General features: G+C 36.3%; 2 protein-coding genes across 2 annotated transcripts; both read right to left on the bottom strand.

Annotated features, from left to right (window-relative positions):
- Nucleotides 1-10,779: 10,779 nt before the first annotated feature.
- LOC145565164 (uncharacterized) lies at nt 10,780-13,121 on the bottom strand. The gene is made up of 4 exons (XM_081625250.1): nt 11,834-13,121; nt 11,615-11,735; nt 11,022-11,525; nt 10,780-10,897 (listed from the first exon to the last, which is right to left on the bottom strand). The coding sequence occupies exons 1-4, from the start codon at nt 13,119-13,121 to the stop codon at nt 10,780-10,782; spliced, it is 2,031 nt and encodes a 676-aa protein (XP_081481376.1).
- Nucleotides 13,122-13,127: 6 nt separating this feature from the next.
- Nucleotides 13,128-14,198, bottom strand: LOC145565163 (uncharacterized). Its single transcript, XM_081625249.1, has 2 exons — nt 13,516-14,198; nt 13,128-13,407 (listed from the first exon to the last, which is right to left on the bottom strand). Exons 1-2 carry the CDS (start codon nt 14,196-14,198, stop codon nt 13,128-13,130), a joined length of 963 nt encoding a protein of 320 aa, XP_081481375.1.
- Between the last annotated feature and the right edge of the window lie 1,369 nt (nt 14,199-15,567).

Below are 15,567 nucleotides of genomic sequence, written 5' to 3'. Positions count from 1 at the left end.
CCCTAGATGGTTCGGTCTCGTGTTTGAGAATTATGAGTCATGATTCAAGATTAGGTCTGCAATAGTCAAGGATCCATGCCGCTCATGCAAGTGATTGTAGATGGTTTGAAAACTAGGAAACCTCACAAGGATGTGGCAAAAACTCACTAAAAACATCAAAATCACCAAAGGGGAACGATTGTGAGTTTTCAAAAACAAAAGAATCTGGTGTCAAGGTCTCAATAGTTCTTAAAGGACTACCTTAGCATACTCTATCCTAGAATCAACCAAAGATACTCTCAAACCGTGCAAACCATCGCTTTTAGGAAGAATAATAGCCAATGTGCAAGCTCAAGTGGTACTAAGTCCAAAGCAAAAGCAATACCTCAATAACATTTTATTCATATTTACAAAATCCTTTTTGTTTTTTAATTTATTTATTTTTTTCTATTCTTTTTTTTTCTTTTGTTCTTTTTTATTTTTTTTTTCTTCTTTTTGCAAAGGAAAGTATAAAATCAAAATCTAGGAAAGCAAAGTGTAAAAAGGAAAGAAGAAGAAAATTGAAAAGGGAAACAAAAAGAAAAAGAAAAACATAAGAAAATAGAAAAGGTGGAAAAAGAAATGAAATAAGAAATAGAAAAGCAAAGGAGAAGTAGAAATGCAACAAGGAAGTCATGCTAACACACATAAGTCCCAATCGACAAACAAGTGAACATTCGGCTACAATGCCAATATTCCCAAACACACTAAGGTGTTAGAAAGCAAACATCCTCGAACTGTTCAACTTCTCCTAATCTAAACCTAAACTAAGCATCCAAGAGAAGAGAATAAAAAGAAGATCAAAAGGATCTCACTAGGCGTCAAAGCTATGCTACATGAAACAAAGTGAGAGAGCACCTTAATGAACATCAATATCCAAAGCATAAGCGATGAAGCAGGGTGAGAGAGAATATAGACTATATACAAAGAAGATTGTTAGTAACTTTAATACAAAAGAAAAGAAGAATATAAAAGATAAAATGTATGTAAATAAAGAAAAAGTAATATATGATAGCATCAGGAATAGGGTCAACAATGAAATCAGGAAGCAGAATCATCAGACAGAAGCAGAGTCAGGAAACAAGATATTGAGCAATCATCATCAGGAATCATAATCATAAAGAAACAGAGATACACAACAGACAGCGATCAGTAGAACAAACAACAATACCAAGAACTAGATAGAGAAATCAGCAGAAATACATCATCATCATCACCAGAGAAGCAAGAGATACATAGAGAACAATACCAGAAGTAAAAGAGACCAGGAGCGAACTACAATAGCGAGGAGGGAAACAGTGAAGCACAGAACTAACATAAATCACCCCCAAGCTCAGAATGAACTACCCCCCAAACTCCAAACCTAAAAACACATAGGCAAAAAAGAACATCATATAAAGCACATGGGAAAAAGGGGGGAGCCACAATAGACTCACTCCGCACTATGGTAAGGGGTAGAATGAGAACTCCCCTCACCGATCTTTAAGACATGAACCGAGCTAGCAATCTCATTCACCTAAATAGGAGCTTTCCCCTTTAACCTCCCCTCCCTTCTAGCACGGTCTATCTCAAAGAAATGAGACCAATCATCTAAAATTGGTCTTCCGATAATCCCCACATACCAAAAGTCTCGGGGTTCGGGAAAGGCATAGGGTTCGCGGGATCATATGCATAATCGCATCCACCGGGCCTCTTGTAGTCGTAAGTGGCCGGGGTGGTGCCCATGATAGCACTAGGAGGGATATGAGGACCCTCCCAATAGGGGTAACAAGGTCTGGGACCCACGATCGGGTCAAAGGGTTCCCATTGGGGGATAGGTCCTTGTTGGACTGGGAGGTATGGGTAGTTCAAGTAAGGTTCAATCTCCCCCCTCCTCACATGGTAGTCATACAATTGATTAGCATGAAAATCATAGCCAAGAGAAGAATCACGCCCCAAAGGCATGGAAAACAAGACATTAGTGATGGAATCTAACTTGGCATGAATAGTAGATAAATCAAATGTAAAATAAGAAGTAGAAGGAGGGATAAGAGTACCTCCCCGTTCAACCGGGGGTAAAGCTTGGAAATCCGTCAAGAGAGCATCATTGGAGGCGGTTCTTGTATGATTTGACTTCTTCCGAAGAGAGGGGTCGATGTTGCATCTTGGAGGTATCCAAGTCAAAGAATTCGTCTTTGACTTACGATTTGTAGCCTCCTTACTCGGAATCAAGAACCAATCCTTTACTCGGGACACCTTCCATATGAAAACATTATGCTTCTTGGTACGATCAAGGAACTTTTGGTTCACAAGGGTATAGACATTGAGGAAATGAGAAGGCGTCCTCTCCCTAGGGTGAACTATCGGAGGGAGCTTGCATAACAAATCTTTATATGAATCATTGAGGCAAAGAGCGAGGATAGAGATCATGCCTCCAATTTGGATGCTCCTCGAAAGCGAAACACCATCTCGGATATCCAAAAATCGATTGATCAGATTTTAAGTGAAATTTACAAGCTCGATCTCGTGAGACTCTTGGTCGGCAATGCATAGACAACAAAGCTCCTCACGGGAGATAGCTCCCAAAGAGTCCTTAGAGCATAGGGCATAAGTGAGAATACGATTAAAGTATCTCATAGCTTGATGAACGATTGATGCGAATTTAGAAGTTTGAGGCTCATATTTCCGCTCATCAGAGACACGCCGCCACCACCTGAGTTCATCATATTCATGGTCACTAGTCATTTTTCCATTGGTCGGATAGACAAGATGGTCTTCATCAACGGCCCAAGGAAAACGGAAGTAGGAACAAAGTTGTGACTCCGACAATCGATGATCATTGTTGAAAAGTTGAAAGGTCAAAGTTCTCGAAGAGTCACCACTTGACTCTCGGACCACTTCAAGGGATGATAGAAACTCATACGTCACCCTAGCATAGGTGGGGGCGCTCAAATCCAAGAACTCTAAGAGACCGAGGTTTTTGGCTAGGTAGCGAACGTCAACATCTATTCCAAGAAGCTTGGTTGTTGTTTGATCGTAGAATCTTGTTGACTTGAGCTTCCGCTTGGATAGTTGCTTGAACCTATCCCAATGTAATTCCTTAGAGAATTCAATGCCATATGTCTCTACCACCTCTGGGGGAGGTGGAATAACGTGCCTAGCTTTGCTTGAACTTGTTCTAGCACGCTTCTTATGACGGATGGGAACCATCTCCAAGAAAAAAAACAATTCATGAGCAATTTATTTACAATTATAATTGTTCAAGAATATTCAAAAGAAATTGCTCTAGAATCAAGCATAAACATTATTCAATAAAAAATGAAACAAGAAATGGTCACACATGAACAATGCCATGAATATTGAGACATAAGCTTGAAGCAACTAGTCATGAAGTAAAGGAAAAATTGGATACAGGAGACCAAATCATGAATCATTATGAGCAAATTAATCCCAAAACATTGAATTATCAAAGAAATGAAACTATCATATAGAATACCTGTGAGAGAGAAAATGACCAACAATGGTGAATCAAGGATTCAAGCAAGGTATACAAATTCATCATGAAAAAGCTTAATTTAACATCCAATAACATCATTCAACACAAATTACAAGTTAAAAGAACCAACAATGGAGTTCTACCATGAAAGCAAAAACAAGGATTTCAAGCTTCAAAAATGAGGAAGAAGATGACTAGAAAATGAGAAATATACCTCAATGAAGCTTTGAGTTACTTGCAAATTGCACAATTGATGAATATAGAACAATTAGAACACCCAAATTTAAGATTCAAGCACCAAGACAAACCCTCAAAAATTCGAAATTTAGACCCAAATTTTCGAAAATAAAATCGAAAATTTCAGTTTTTCTTTTTATTTTTGAAAGATTTAAATGAGGTTAATGTAATTATGTGATGAATTGAAAATAAAAAGATGAATTTGCTTCAATTTTCAAAGAAATTGAAGGGGTTTGAAGAGAGAAAAGATATTAGAGGAAAGAAAGGGAAGTTGGGGAGAGAGAATGGAATGAATAAGGGAGGATTTGGGAATGAAAGGGCACGAAAAGGGGCAGCTAGCTGGTGCGTGTGCACAGCAGGGTTGGTGTGTGCGCACTGGCTACGGCAGGGGGCAGGGCTTTTCTGCATGCTTAGGGCTACAACACGAGCCACAAACGCTGCCTTCCTAGTGCGTGCGTGCAGCCAGGTGGTGCGTGCGCACCAGGTGGGGGCTTGGGGGGGCTGATTTTTCTTGAGACGCACCAAAAGAAGGCCAAAAATCAGACCCTCTTGGTGCGCGCGTGCAGGGATGGTGGTGCGTGCGCACCAAGGGGGTACGGGGGGGTTCAAAAACCGACAAATTTCATTAACATGAGCTTAGATTTATGACCCCTTTGGTGCGCGCGCGCAACCTATGATGCGTGCGCACCAAGCAAGAAAATTTCGGCCATGAACATACTCTCGTGTTTGCACTAACGAGATAGTTGAAAACTCACTCGAAAAAGAGTAGAAAATCAATGAAAATGCAAACACGAGAGCATAAAACCCCAACGAACTTCTTCACCTAAGCTTAACCAAACCTCATGAAACCTTGAATTAACACCGAAATTGTTAGAAATTTTTATTGATCCAATATCATGGCACCTAAAATCAAGAAAATAAAGAAGAATAAGATAATTTCTCAAGAATAAAAGATATAGAAAAATGAAAAATCAAAAGAAAAGGGTTAGAAAACCGGGTTGCCTCCCGGGAAGCGCTTGTTTAAAGTCATAGCTCGATGTTCTCCACTTATTAAGGTGGTTGTCGGAGAAGCAACATGTGAATAAGGCCAACAAAAGCACCATCGAAATACTTCTTGAGTCGATGGCCATTGACCTTAAATTGAGACGAAGAATCTATCATTGAAACCTCTACAATACCACTAGGAAAGACATTCTTAACCAAGTAAGGACCGCTCCATCTTGACATGAGCTTTCCTGGAAACAACTTATTTTCGAATTGTAGAGAAGAACTTTATCACCAACACAAAACTCTTCTTCTCAATAAGCTTATCATGAGTTTCCTTGGAACGAGCTTTGTAAATACTAGCACAATCACACTAGTACAAAACTAACCTCAAGTAACACCCAAAAAGTGTTACATAAGGTGGTAAAAGTGTTACTATGGACAATAGGTAACAATTTATTGGGTGATACATCTGCCCATGTTACCTAAGGTCTTATGTAACACTTTGGTTAACGTATGTAACACTTTCAGAAGTGTTATTATAAACCCTTTTATGTATCACTTTTTACGTTATTAGTATCATTTTTAAAGTGTTACTTTTTATTTCTTATGTATCACTTACTTATCTTTAGTAACATTTTTCAATCATATAGTATCACTTTATCCGACATTATGTATCACTTTTTCGAAATTATGTAACACTTTGTTGATTATTAGGTAACATTTTTCAATCATGTTTTGACATATAGTAGCACTTTATTTGAAATTATGTATCACTTTTTACAAAGTAATGTAACACTTTATACATTTATAGGTAACATTTATTATTATTATTATTATTATTATTATTAGTATCATTATTATTATTATTATTATTATAACTTTTACTATATATTTTTTTAATACGCGAAAAAAAATTATATGTACAACAACTATATGAATAAGAAATCAACACATATGATAGAAACCAATTTGGATTGAAATACTTTCATAATTCTCACAAAAAAAAATCCATAAACACCAATTTTAATCTTTGGCCAAACAATATAATAATCCAAACACAAAGAATATTAAGTTCGATCTCTAGCTTGGAAGAATTAAGGAAAATAAAAAAAAAGTTCCAAATTTCAAAAAAGACAGCCATCTTTTGCAGCAACCAGCAATAGCAAACAGTAGCAGAAGCTTCCAGAAGTAGCAGACATCAGTGGGCAGCAGCTTCCAGCAGTAGCAAACATCAGTGGCAGCAAACCGAAGTAGCAAGAGTCAGCAACAGATCAGACAACAGTAGCAGCGAAAAAACATCAGTGACAACAAAAGACAGCAGCAAAACAGCAGCAAAATAGCGGTAGCATCAACTAAACATCGGTAAAAGTAAGTTCTTGTAGCATCATAAATTGCTATCCCAATTCTTCATCTTGATCCAATTGATCCTATGTGTGAAAGCATCATATATCAAACAACTAGAACAAAAATGAAATAACACAATAATAAGAGTTAGTACTTTTTAAAAGAATATATATTAACCATTACCTCATTTCGCTGCTGTTCATTAGAGTGTACGATGGGAGTATGATCTGTAAGTTTTGGATTGGATGACGCATTTTCAAGTGATCGAGTCAAAGTATCCAACACTTCCGGATCAATTTGCATGAGTGTCTTCATTAATTCTGCTACAGTTTCTTTCACAATTTGGTCTTTATAGGGCTTTAAGAATTCATCGGGTATTATTGGGGTGTTGCTCTTTCCCCTTAGTGAAAATATCCCCGGTTGCTTTTTTCTATGGCCAAAGTTATTTGGTTTATTCATTACTTCATAGTATGCAACATCTCCATCAATTTCACTTTGAATTTGTACCTCCTCCATCTTGTCCTACAATTGAAATATATCAAATAAACAACTCATTTGAGACAAATAATCATATTCTTAAAAATATGGATATAATAGGACTTACAATGTTAATTTGGGTGGGCTCATAAGATGTTTTGTATTTCTTGTCTGCTTTCCTTTTACGACTTTCTTTGTACATGAGTGCTAAGGATGGTGGCTTGTTTTCAACATCTAGTTGTTGCTAGAATAAACACATCCAAATAAGAATTGAAACAAGATTGTTTACATGATCATAGTGAGAAAGATAAAGAAGGAAGAACGGTATAAAAACATACCAATTATGTTGTTTCCTCGCGAAAGTCATAGGACACATAGTGTGCCTACCGTATTGATCAATACTTATTTCCCTCTTCTTTTTGTTGTCCTCCTACATGCATGCATAACACACAGTTCATAACTTAACACCATTCATTTTGAGTGGGAAATAAGCAATTGTAAATATAATCGAAACAAACAACATAACATTACCTGTACTGGTTCCAAATTCCAAAATTCTAGCAACTATTTGAAATGCGTTTCTGGAATTGTATTAGGTGAATTTTCCAATCTATCACCATCATTGTCATATGGAGTAAAGTGCGTTGCCTTCACACTACATTTATATCTACGCCAAAGCCTTCCCACGAATGACAAAACACATTCTTTACCTTTTTTCGCGATAATGTATTTCTTCTATATTAAGTAAAATATTAAACAAGAAAATTAGGGAGCAATCAATTACGTCAGCTGGACATATAATAGTACATAAACTAATCAAATTAATCCACTAAATAAAAGGATGTGAAAATATTCTTGGCAGGCACTATAGGCATGAAATCTTTCTGAGGTGGTGGTGGATGATAAGGGACTTTGTAGGTGATTTTGTCAAGGGATTTGCAGCAAGCTTTAGCATCACAACACAGAAACAATAAATACTATCTTTTGCATACGTCATAAGAGGTACATACCAGCACATAACTCCAAATTTTATCCTTGTTTGTAACATGATGCCAATTAATCTTGTTCAATGGCGCTAGAGAAGCATTGCGAGCTAATGTCCCTAAGAATATTGTAAATGTATCTACAGTCTTATCATCAGGACCAATAGGCTTTCCCATTTCATTAAGAATAATAAGCTTACGGTCTTCTAATGTCCATTCATGAACATCTTTACACATAGTTGGTCCTCTAGTTCGCTTTCTTTTTGGAAGTGCTACATGAACATTAACTCAACAAAGTCATTAAAATCATACATGGCTCTTATATATCTATCTTAAAATATTTAGAACAGAATTATAGTGATCATTACCTATTTGTTCACTTTCGTGCTCTTGATTCATTAGTGGTTCATCTTGCATTCCTAGCTCCTCGGGGGTAAGAGTACTCAAATCATCATAAAACTCATCTTCTTCATCTACATATTGTTCCAAATTGCGTTCATTTGAACCCATATGATTCTCGTAATCTTCTTGTAAGTCAAGTCTAATTCTTTGTGGTTGTGAAAAACTGTGTGCTTGCGATCTCCCTAAAAGCACCTGTGAACTAGCCATGTTAACAGGTTGTCCACTAGCCATGTTAACAGGTTGTAGTTGTAATAAATCAGTTTGTTTTGCTCTTCTGTCTTTTTTTATCAATTGTGTTTTCATTTACCTGAAAGCACTGAGTGAACCAGGAGCAACCATTGCCTTACTCTACACTATCTTAGCTTGGACACCATTCCCAATCTCAACCTCTTTTTCTTGCTGACTATGGGACGATAGATTTTTCTGTGCTGTAGAGTTGCCCAATTGGATTTTTCTTTGCGTTGAATCTCTCCCTTGCAACCCTTGCCCTACTTGTTGTTTTTCGGTGTTTTGATGACGCATCTTAACAAGATTAGCCATTGGAACTGAAGAGACACCTGTCGCGTCTTTAATAGAAGTGGGAATCTTCCCTCTCAATGCCACAACCTGAAATAAAGTATTCATGAAAAACATTAAAAGTATTACATGACTTTTTATCAATTATGATTCACATAATTAAGTTGTCAGAAAAAAGGAAAAAAAAAAAGAAACACCTTTTTCGAACAAGACCTCAAGTTTACACTGTTTTTTCCTTATATGATTTTCATCCTCTTCACTTGAGTGGTTCAATTCACCCCCTTCATTAGGTGTGTACTCGTCAGTATCTTTAGTCACCTTCTTACTTTTTTTCATTTGTTTCGATCCCTTCATAGATTGGTTCAGTTGATAAGCCATGGACGTAATCCCCAAATCCTTCATTCTGCTTCTATTTTGTTCTATCCTTGCTTGTCTAGCTTTCTCATAATCTCCCATCGCTTCCTACTGAAAAACTCATACCAAAAACATCAGATTAGCTAAAATGAATCAGATTTCACTATAACAATTTTACACACACACACAAGCATTCTACAGCAGAGCTACTTCATTGTACACCTGATATAACCTGCTATGCCAAGCTGCTGACTGAAGTAAATTATACCTTTAGCAGTTACATTAGCAACTGAAGCTGTTTTTGATACCTTTATGACCAAGTCAAAGGTAAGTTGGCTTAAATTTTTGCATTTGAGTATTCTATTAATAAGTGTAAACACTATATCTTTGAATTCAGCATCTCGATATAATTGAATTTCTAGATGAATAGAGCAAAAAGGAGGCCATTACAAAAACTTGTTTATGCAATTAGTCGTGACTGATTTTCCCCCCATAGTCTCTAATCTACCTTGAGATTTAGCTATTCAGCATTTATTTTTATTTTTTTCAAGTAGCAACATCAATAAACATAAAGGACATCCTATTTGATTACCCAAAACACTATATTTGATTACCGATCCACACATATCCAAAAAAAGAATAGAATTAGTCCAGCATACCTTGAGATTTCATTTCTTAAATTAGCTCTGAATTTCAGCTCTGAATTTAGTTCTGAATTTCAGTTCTGAATTCAGTTCTGAATTTCAGTTCTGAATTCAGTTCTGAATTTCAGTTCTGAATTTCAGTTATGAATTCAGTTCTGAATTTCAGTTTTGAATTCAGTTTTGATTTCAGTTCTGGATTTCAGTTTTGAATTCGTTTCTGGATTTCAGTACTGAATTCAAATCTAAAATTAGCTCTGAATTTCAGTTCTGAAATTCAGCTAAGAATTCAGTTCTGAATTTCAGTTCTGAATTCAGTTTTAGATTTCAGTTCTGAATTCAGTTCTAAAATTAGCTCTGAATTTCAGTTTAGAAATTCAGCTATGAATTTAGTTCTGAATTTCAGTTCTGAATTCAATTCTAGATTCAATTCTGAAATTAGCTCTGGATTTAAGTTCTGAATTTCAAATATAGTGCTACTTGCAGATATATAACTCAAAAGGAAAATTACACATGCATGATATATCTTGACTTGATAAAAAAAGTGCAGTTATAGAGCTACTTGCTGATAATGATTATTTTTGCAAATGCAACATGAATTAACATTCACAACTAAACTTGGTCAAAAATAGTGCAGCTTTGAGCTACATTCGAGCATTGCCTTGTATTGCCAACAGAAAAATAAAGGTGAATTAACCTATAGCCAAAGAAACAAAAGTAGCAGCAGCAGGACAACAAGGGAAACAAACAAAAGTAGCGAGACAATAGGGGCATGCAACCTATCAGAAAGAAAGTATACTACTAAAGCAAAAACATGTACCCCTTTTCCAATCTGATCAATCAAGTAAGCTGAGACTCCTAGTATGCAACTTGAAGTAATGCAACAATTACAAGCACAAAAACATGTATACTAGAGAGAGAGGGGAACAAAGAAAGAGCACCTCACTAGAAATTTGAGTACCTCAGCAAAGATTGAGCACCTCAGCACACCTGACTGCACATAAAACAAAGTCTAGATTAATTTACATATTCTTAGTATAAAGGATATTTCAACAGTTGGCGAAATGAAATTTGGGTCCACGTGAAAAATAAGAATGATCCTCTGAATATTCAACAGCTAATGGCCTATTCAACTGCCACTATTATATCAAACCTTGAATAAATCAGCTAGCAACATAGAGGTGCTCTGTTGCACAACACTTAATTTAACCACTAACTTAAACACAAAAAAATAACACAAGAAGTTAAGAAAGAAAAATAAAACAGTACAATTATGATATGTTAAATCTACAAAATAGGTTTAAATATATGATAATAATAATTCTTATTAAATTCTCCAAACATGTCACTTTGATGGTTCCATCCAATCCCAATCTCTGTCATCTATATCGGAACCATCTTCTCGATTATCATCCATAATTTCATTGTTCACAGGAACCTCAACTCTGTCATAAGCAGCTTCTCTGCACCAATTAAGATGTTCAACATGATCTGTAGCAGAAATTACATCCTCTGTGGGTTCACAAACTTCACTCATGAACGTTTGTTCAGATTGCCCGTCGACATAAAAAAAGTCTCTTGGTAAACACTTGATGCACTTGTGATGCTAAGACAAAAGGATCATCTTTAGAGCATAGTTTCTTAAAGTTAACACGAGTGAGTCCATAATCTTCTACTTCCACATGGAACAAATCACACTCGAATAACACAACACTGAAAGCACTCCAATAATCTATCTCAATTATCGACCTTATAATCCCATAGTATGTAACATCACCAAGAATGGGATTGTGGTCCTTGCTACTCGCGAAGCTTGGAGTCAAAGCTGTCAAAGAGACTCCACTATTTTGAGTTTTACACTTTTCATCATGATCTCTTGTGTAGAATTTATGTCCATGACAAAAATATCCGGAGTAGCTCCGTGCAACACTAGAATGACCTTTTGATAGCCACTTGATATGATCCGAGACATTATCCACCTCAACCTTTCTTCTAAACCAATCCATGAATTCATTACTATACTCTTGTGCCTCTTTCCACCATCTTTTTCGTCTATCTCTAGACTTCTTCTTTACAGACTCTTCATGTTCCCTTCATAGTATTAAACAACCATATAAGTATGGTAATAAAACAATATAAATTCAAACACAACGGAAAAAGATAATTGAAAAATTACTCACTTGATGTAATTCTCGACTTGGTCATCTTCACAATTAAACAACACATAACGACGTGCTAGAGTCATTGTGTTTGATTCAAGAGTGTATGACTTCCCTTTCTTTTTCCTCCCAAGAGGATAACCTGCCGTAGGGAATAAAGGTGATTCTTCATCAACTTCATTAGTTTTCTCTTGACTTTTGTTAAACCACTTAGACCAAATGAATCGGTAAGTGGACCACCTTTATTCCCTAGCACGTCGTTACTAGCATTCAAATACCTAGAGCAGAATATCAAGCACTCTTCAGTCAAATAACCTTCTGCTATAGAAGCCTCGGGGCGACATCGATTTTTAACGTATGATTTTAACTTTCCAAGGTACCTTTCTATAGGGTACATCCACCAATCACAAACTGGTTTACCATGCTTTATTTCATCAACCAAATGAATCGGTAAGTGGACCATTATGTCAAAAAAAGAGGGTGGAAATATTCTTTCTAGTTCACAAAGAGTCTCAACAATTTGTGCTTGAAGGAGATCCAAATCTTTTTTGTTGATGACTCTCTTGCTTATTTCTCTAAAAAAGCTACTCAATCTCATAAGAGGTAAAGCAACATGCTTTGGTAAAGTTTTTCTAATTGCTGACGGAAACAAGTGTTGCATTATTATATGAGCATCATGACTCTTGTACCCTGATACTTTCCCCTCCGTCACTTGCACACACCTTGCAATATATGATGCACAACCTTGGGGCAACTTTGCCTTCTTCAAAACACTACAAAATATGATTTTCTCTTCCTTTGTCATTGAGAATGATGCTTTGGGCAGCAAAACATACCAACAGTCACTAGCATGTATAGGATGTAGTTCTTCCCTTATACCCACTTCTTGCAGATCTAATCGAGCCTTATGATGATCTTTTGACTTGCCAGGTACGTCTAACAAAGTTTCCAGCACATTATCACATACATTTTTTTCGATGTGCATGACATCCAAATGATGACGACTCCCACAATCTTTCCAATAAGGCAAAGTGTGGAAGATGCAGGACTTTCTCCATGGACAATCTACATGTTTCTTCTTTGGTTGTAACTTTCCAAACTTGTTTTCCCAGTTTTCCAACAAGCTTGAAATTTGATCCCCTGTTAAAGGATCTAGAGATGTCCTCTCTTCCTTTTCCCCGTTAAAAGTCATATCATGTCGCCAAGGATGATTTTCATCTAACCATCGACGATGAGCCAAATAGCAGGATTTGTTACTATTATTCAAGTGATGATGATCAGTCTCGTAGTGACAATAGGGGCATGCAAACTTCCCTTTGGTGCGCCAACCAAATAGCATAGCATAACCTGGAAAGTCACTGGTTGTTGATTGTAAAGCTGCACGCATCTTAAATGTTTGATGCTTCTTTGCATCATAGGTGTCTAACCCATACTCCCACAAATCTTTAAGTTCTTGAACCAATGGTTGAAGGTAGACATCAATGTCATTTCCAGGAGAGGTGAGCCCGGGAATAAGGAGGGATAACATTAAGAATTATGGCTTCATACACAGCCATGGTGGTAAGTTGTAATTAATTAGAACAACAGGCCATGTACTATGTTGTGTGCTCATAGTTCGAAATGGATTAAATCCGTCACTTGCAAGCCCCAAAAGAACATTACGTGTTTCATTAGCAAAATCTGGGTACTTTTGGTTAAACTCTTTCCACGCCTCACCGTCAGCAGGATACCTTAATAACCCATCTTTCTTTCTTTCTTCACCATGCCACCTCATTAGCTGTGCTATTTCTGAACACATGTACAACCTTTGAAGCCTTGGTTTAAGAGGAAAATGCCAAAGAACTTTTGCAGGGACTTGATGCACTTTTTTCGATGGCGCATTGCTAATATCTTCTTGGTTTTCACTCTATGTTTCTTTCTACCTTGGAGCATGACAAACATGGCAAGACGTGGCATCTTCGTTCTCCTTCCAATATAGCATACAATCATTACGACATGCATCAATCTTGTCATAATGAAGGCCTAGATCTTTTATCAATTTCTTTGCCTCATTAAAAGAGTTAGGCAAATTAGATGCATCTGGTAACACTTCTCGAAAAAGCTCTAAAAAATCTGAACTTGCTACATTAGTTAACCCATGAGTACACTTCAATAGGTAAAAACGAATAAGAAATGATAGCTTTGAAATTTTTTTGCACTCGGGGTATAGCTCTTGTTTTCCATCTTCAACTAACTTATAGAACTTCTTAGCCTCATCATTGGGCTCATCTCCAACCCCTTCGTACCTTTTTGCCACATCTCTATGAACATCATATATCAAACGTTCAATATCATCATACATGTCTTCAACATCCCTCTCGGCATTTGATGTTGATGACATGCCCTTTTCATTACAATGCCCTCCTTTAGTGCCAGGCTCGATCCCGTTTGCAATCAAATGATTAAACACTGTCTCTCTACGATGCCAAAAGCAGTGATAGCACAACTTACACGGACAAGTAATTTGATCTCCAATTGCGCGTGTAGAAAACGCTTTATCTAAATAATCCTCTACACCTTTCTCATACTCATTACTAGATTGTAAGAAGTTGGTCCAACTACTCATTTTGTCTCCTTTATCAAAATAAAAACATAAAAGAATTTAAAGAGAAGAAGACTGCTATACATAAGAGAAGAAAATAACATAAATTTTGGGGATTGTTTTTATCTTTAGGTTACTATCATCTCATCTTCATTACAGAATAACTACAAGTACCGTAGCATGCTACTTTAATTAGCTACTTTTGTCGTCAATTTTACCTTATTGTTAACATTTTGACATCACACCACAACCAAAATAGCTACAACCTATGCCCTCTCAAACTCATACCACGGACCTACAAATGATATGCCACAATAAAATAGACCGCCCCGAATATATGAATGAACCTAAAAGACTCTGCCAAAGGTTGTAAGCCAAACCACAAAGCGAGAAGCCAAGAACACATGATTATCTATGTTAATTATCACCCCTCTAAAAACATAAGCAACTAAATACGGATACGGCCTCTGGATAAATAGGTTCCAAAAGGCATCAAATTTTGTAAAACTAGCTGCTAGATTTGATGCCTTTTGGAACCTATTTAACCGCCGTATTTATCCAGAGCTAATTCCAAAAGGCCCTAAAATCTGAATCACAAATTCAGATTTCAGGGCCAATTACCCCAAGCTAATTTGACTAATTACAACTTTAGTTTTTATATTCATTCGATTGCACATCACACGATTCACACCAAGCAAAGCAGATATACATGCATACATACAAAAGGAAAATCATGTTGCAAGCCATAGAAGAATGCAACTGAATGTACACGCACTAGTTTGGAAAGGGAAAAAGACACATAACACTGTAATTATAATCAACACTAGTGAATTTCAAGTCATAAATTGCAATTTTGATCTTACAAAATGCAATGTTCCTCAAGAAAACCCCAATAAGTAGAAACCAAAACAAGGACTATAATTAATAACACTAACATATATAATTATATCTTCAGAATTCAATGAATCAGTTCAAAGTGGCATCTTTATAATCTCTACCCGAATTTACATGTAATCTATCTACAAAATTATGTTCAAAATTCAATTATAAAAAAAATTAAACGATTAATTTGCAAAGTTCTTGAAAATTAATGGATAAAAAACCAAATAAATTAAGATTAAAAAAAAAAAACGTATACCTGGAATTTTGGGAGCACAATTTCGATGACACCAGGCCAATATCACGCTCAAGCAACGAATGATTTTGTGATTCTTACCCAATATCAACGAACTAGATTTTCGATGGCTCTAGGAGGATGAAATTGGACGAATTGAATCAACTGGTAGAATTCATGAGGTAGAATAAACTTAGGTCAGAGCTTAGAATAAACTGGCAGATTTTGTGTTTTGTCTTTTTTTTTTTTTTTTTTTTTTTTTAACTTTGGCGGTTTCGA

The sequence above is a fragment of the Chenopodium album genome, chromosome 10 (assembly GCF_948465745.1).
Source record: "Chenopodium album chromosome 10, dcCheAlbu1.1, whole genome shotgun sequence".
Taxonomy (NCBI): domain Eukaryota; kingdom Viridiplantae; phylum Streptophyta; class Magnoliopsida; order Caryophyllales; family Amaranthaceae; genus Chenopodium; species Chenopodium album.
This window is presented reverse-complemented; position numbering and strand designations above follow the sequence as displayed.

What these genes read in the sequence shown, in the direction of transcription:
- LOC145565163 (XM_081625249.1), bottom strand. Translation starts at nt 14,198, where the DNA reads ATGAGTAGTTGGACCAACTTCTTACAATCTAGTAATGAGTATGAGAAA. An exon ending in CATGTTTGTCATGCTCCAAG is followed by an intron (nt 13,408 to 13,515) that starts GTAGAAAGAAAC and finishes TCTTAAACCAAG; the next exon opens with GCTTCAAAGGTTGTACATGT.
- LOC145565164 (XM_081625250.1), bottom strand. Translation starts at nt 13,121, where the DNA reads ATGTTATCCCTCCTTATTCCCGGGCTCACCTCTCCTGGAAATGACATT. An exon ending in CAAGTCGAGAATTACATCAA is followed by an intron (nt 11,526 to 11,614) that starts GTGAGTAATTTT and finishes AATACTATGAAG; the next exon opens with GGAACATGAAGAGTCTGTAA. An exon ending in GCATCACAAGTGCATCAAGT is followed by an intron (nt 10,898 to 11,021) that starts GTTTACCAAGAG and finishes TAATTGGTGCAG; the next exon opens with AGAAGCTGCTTATGACAGAG.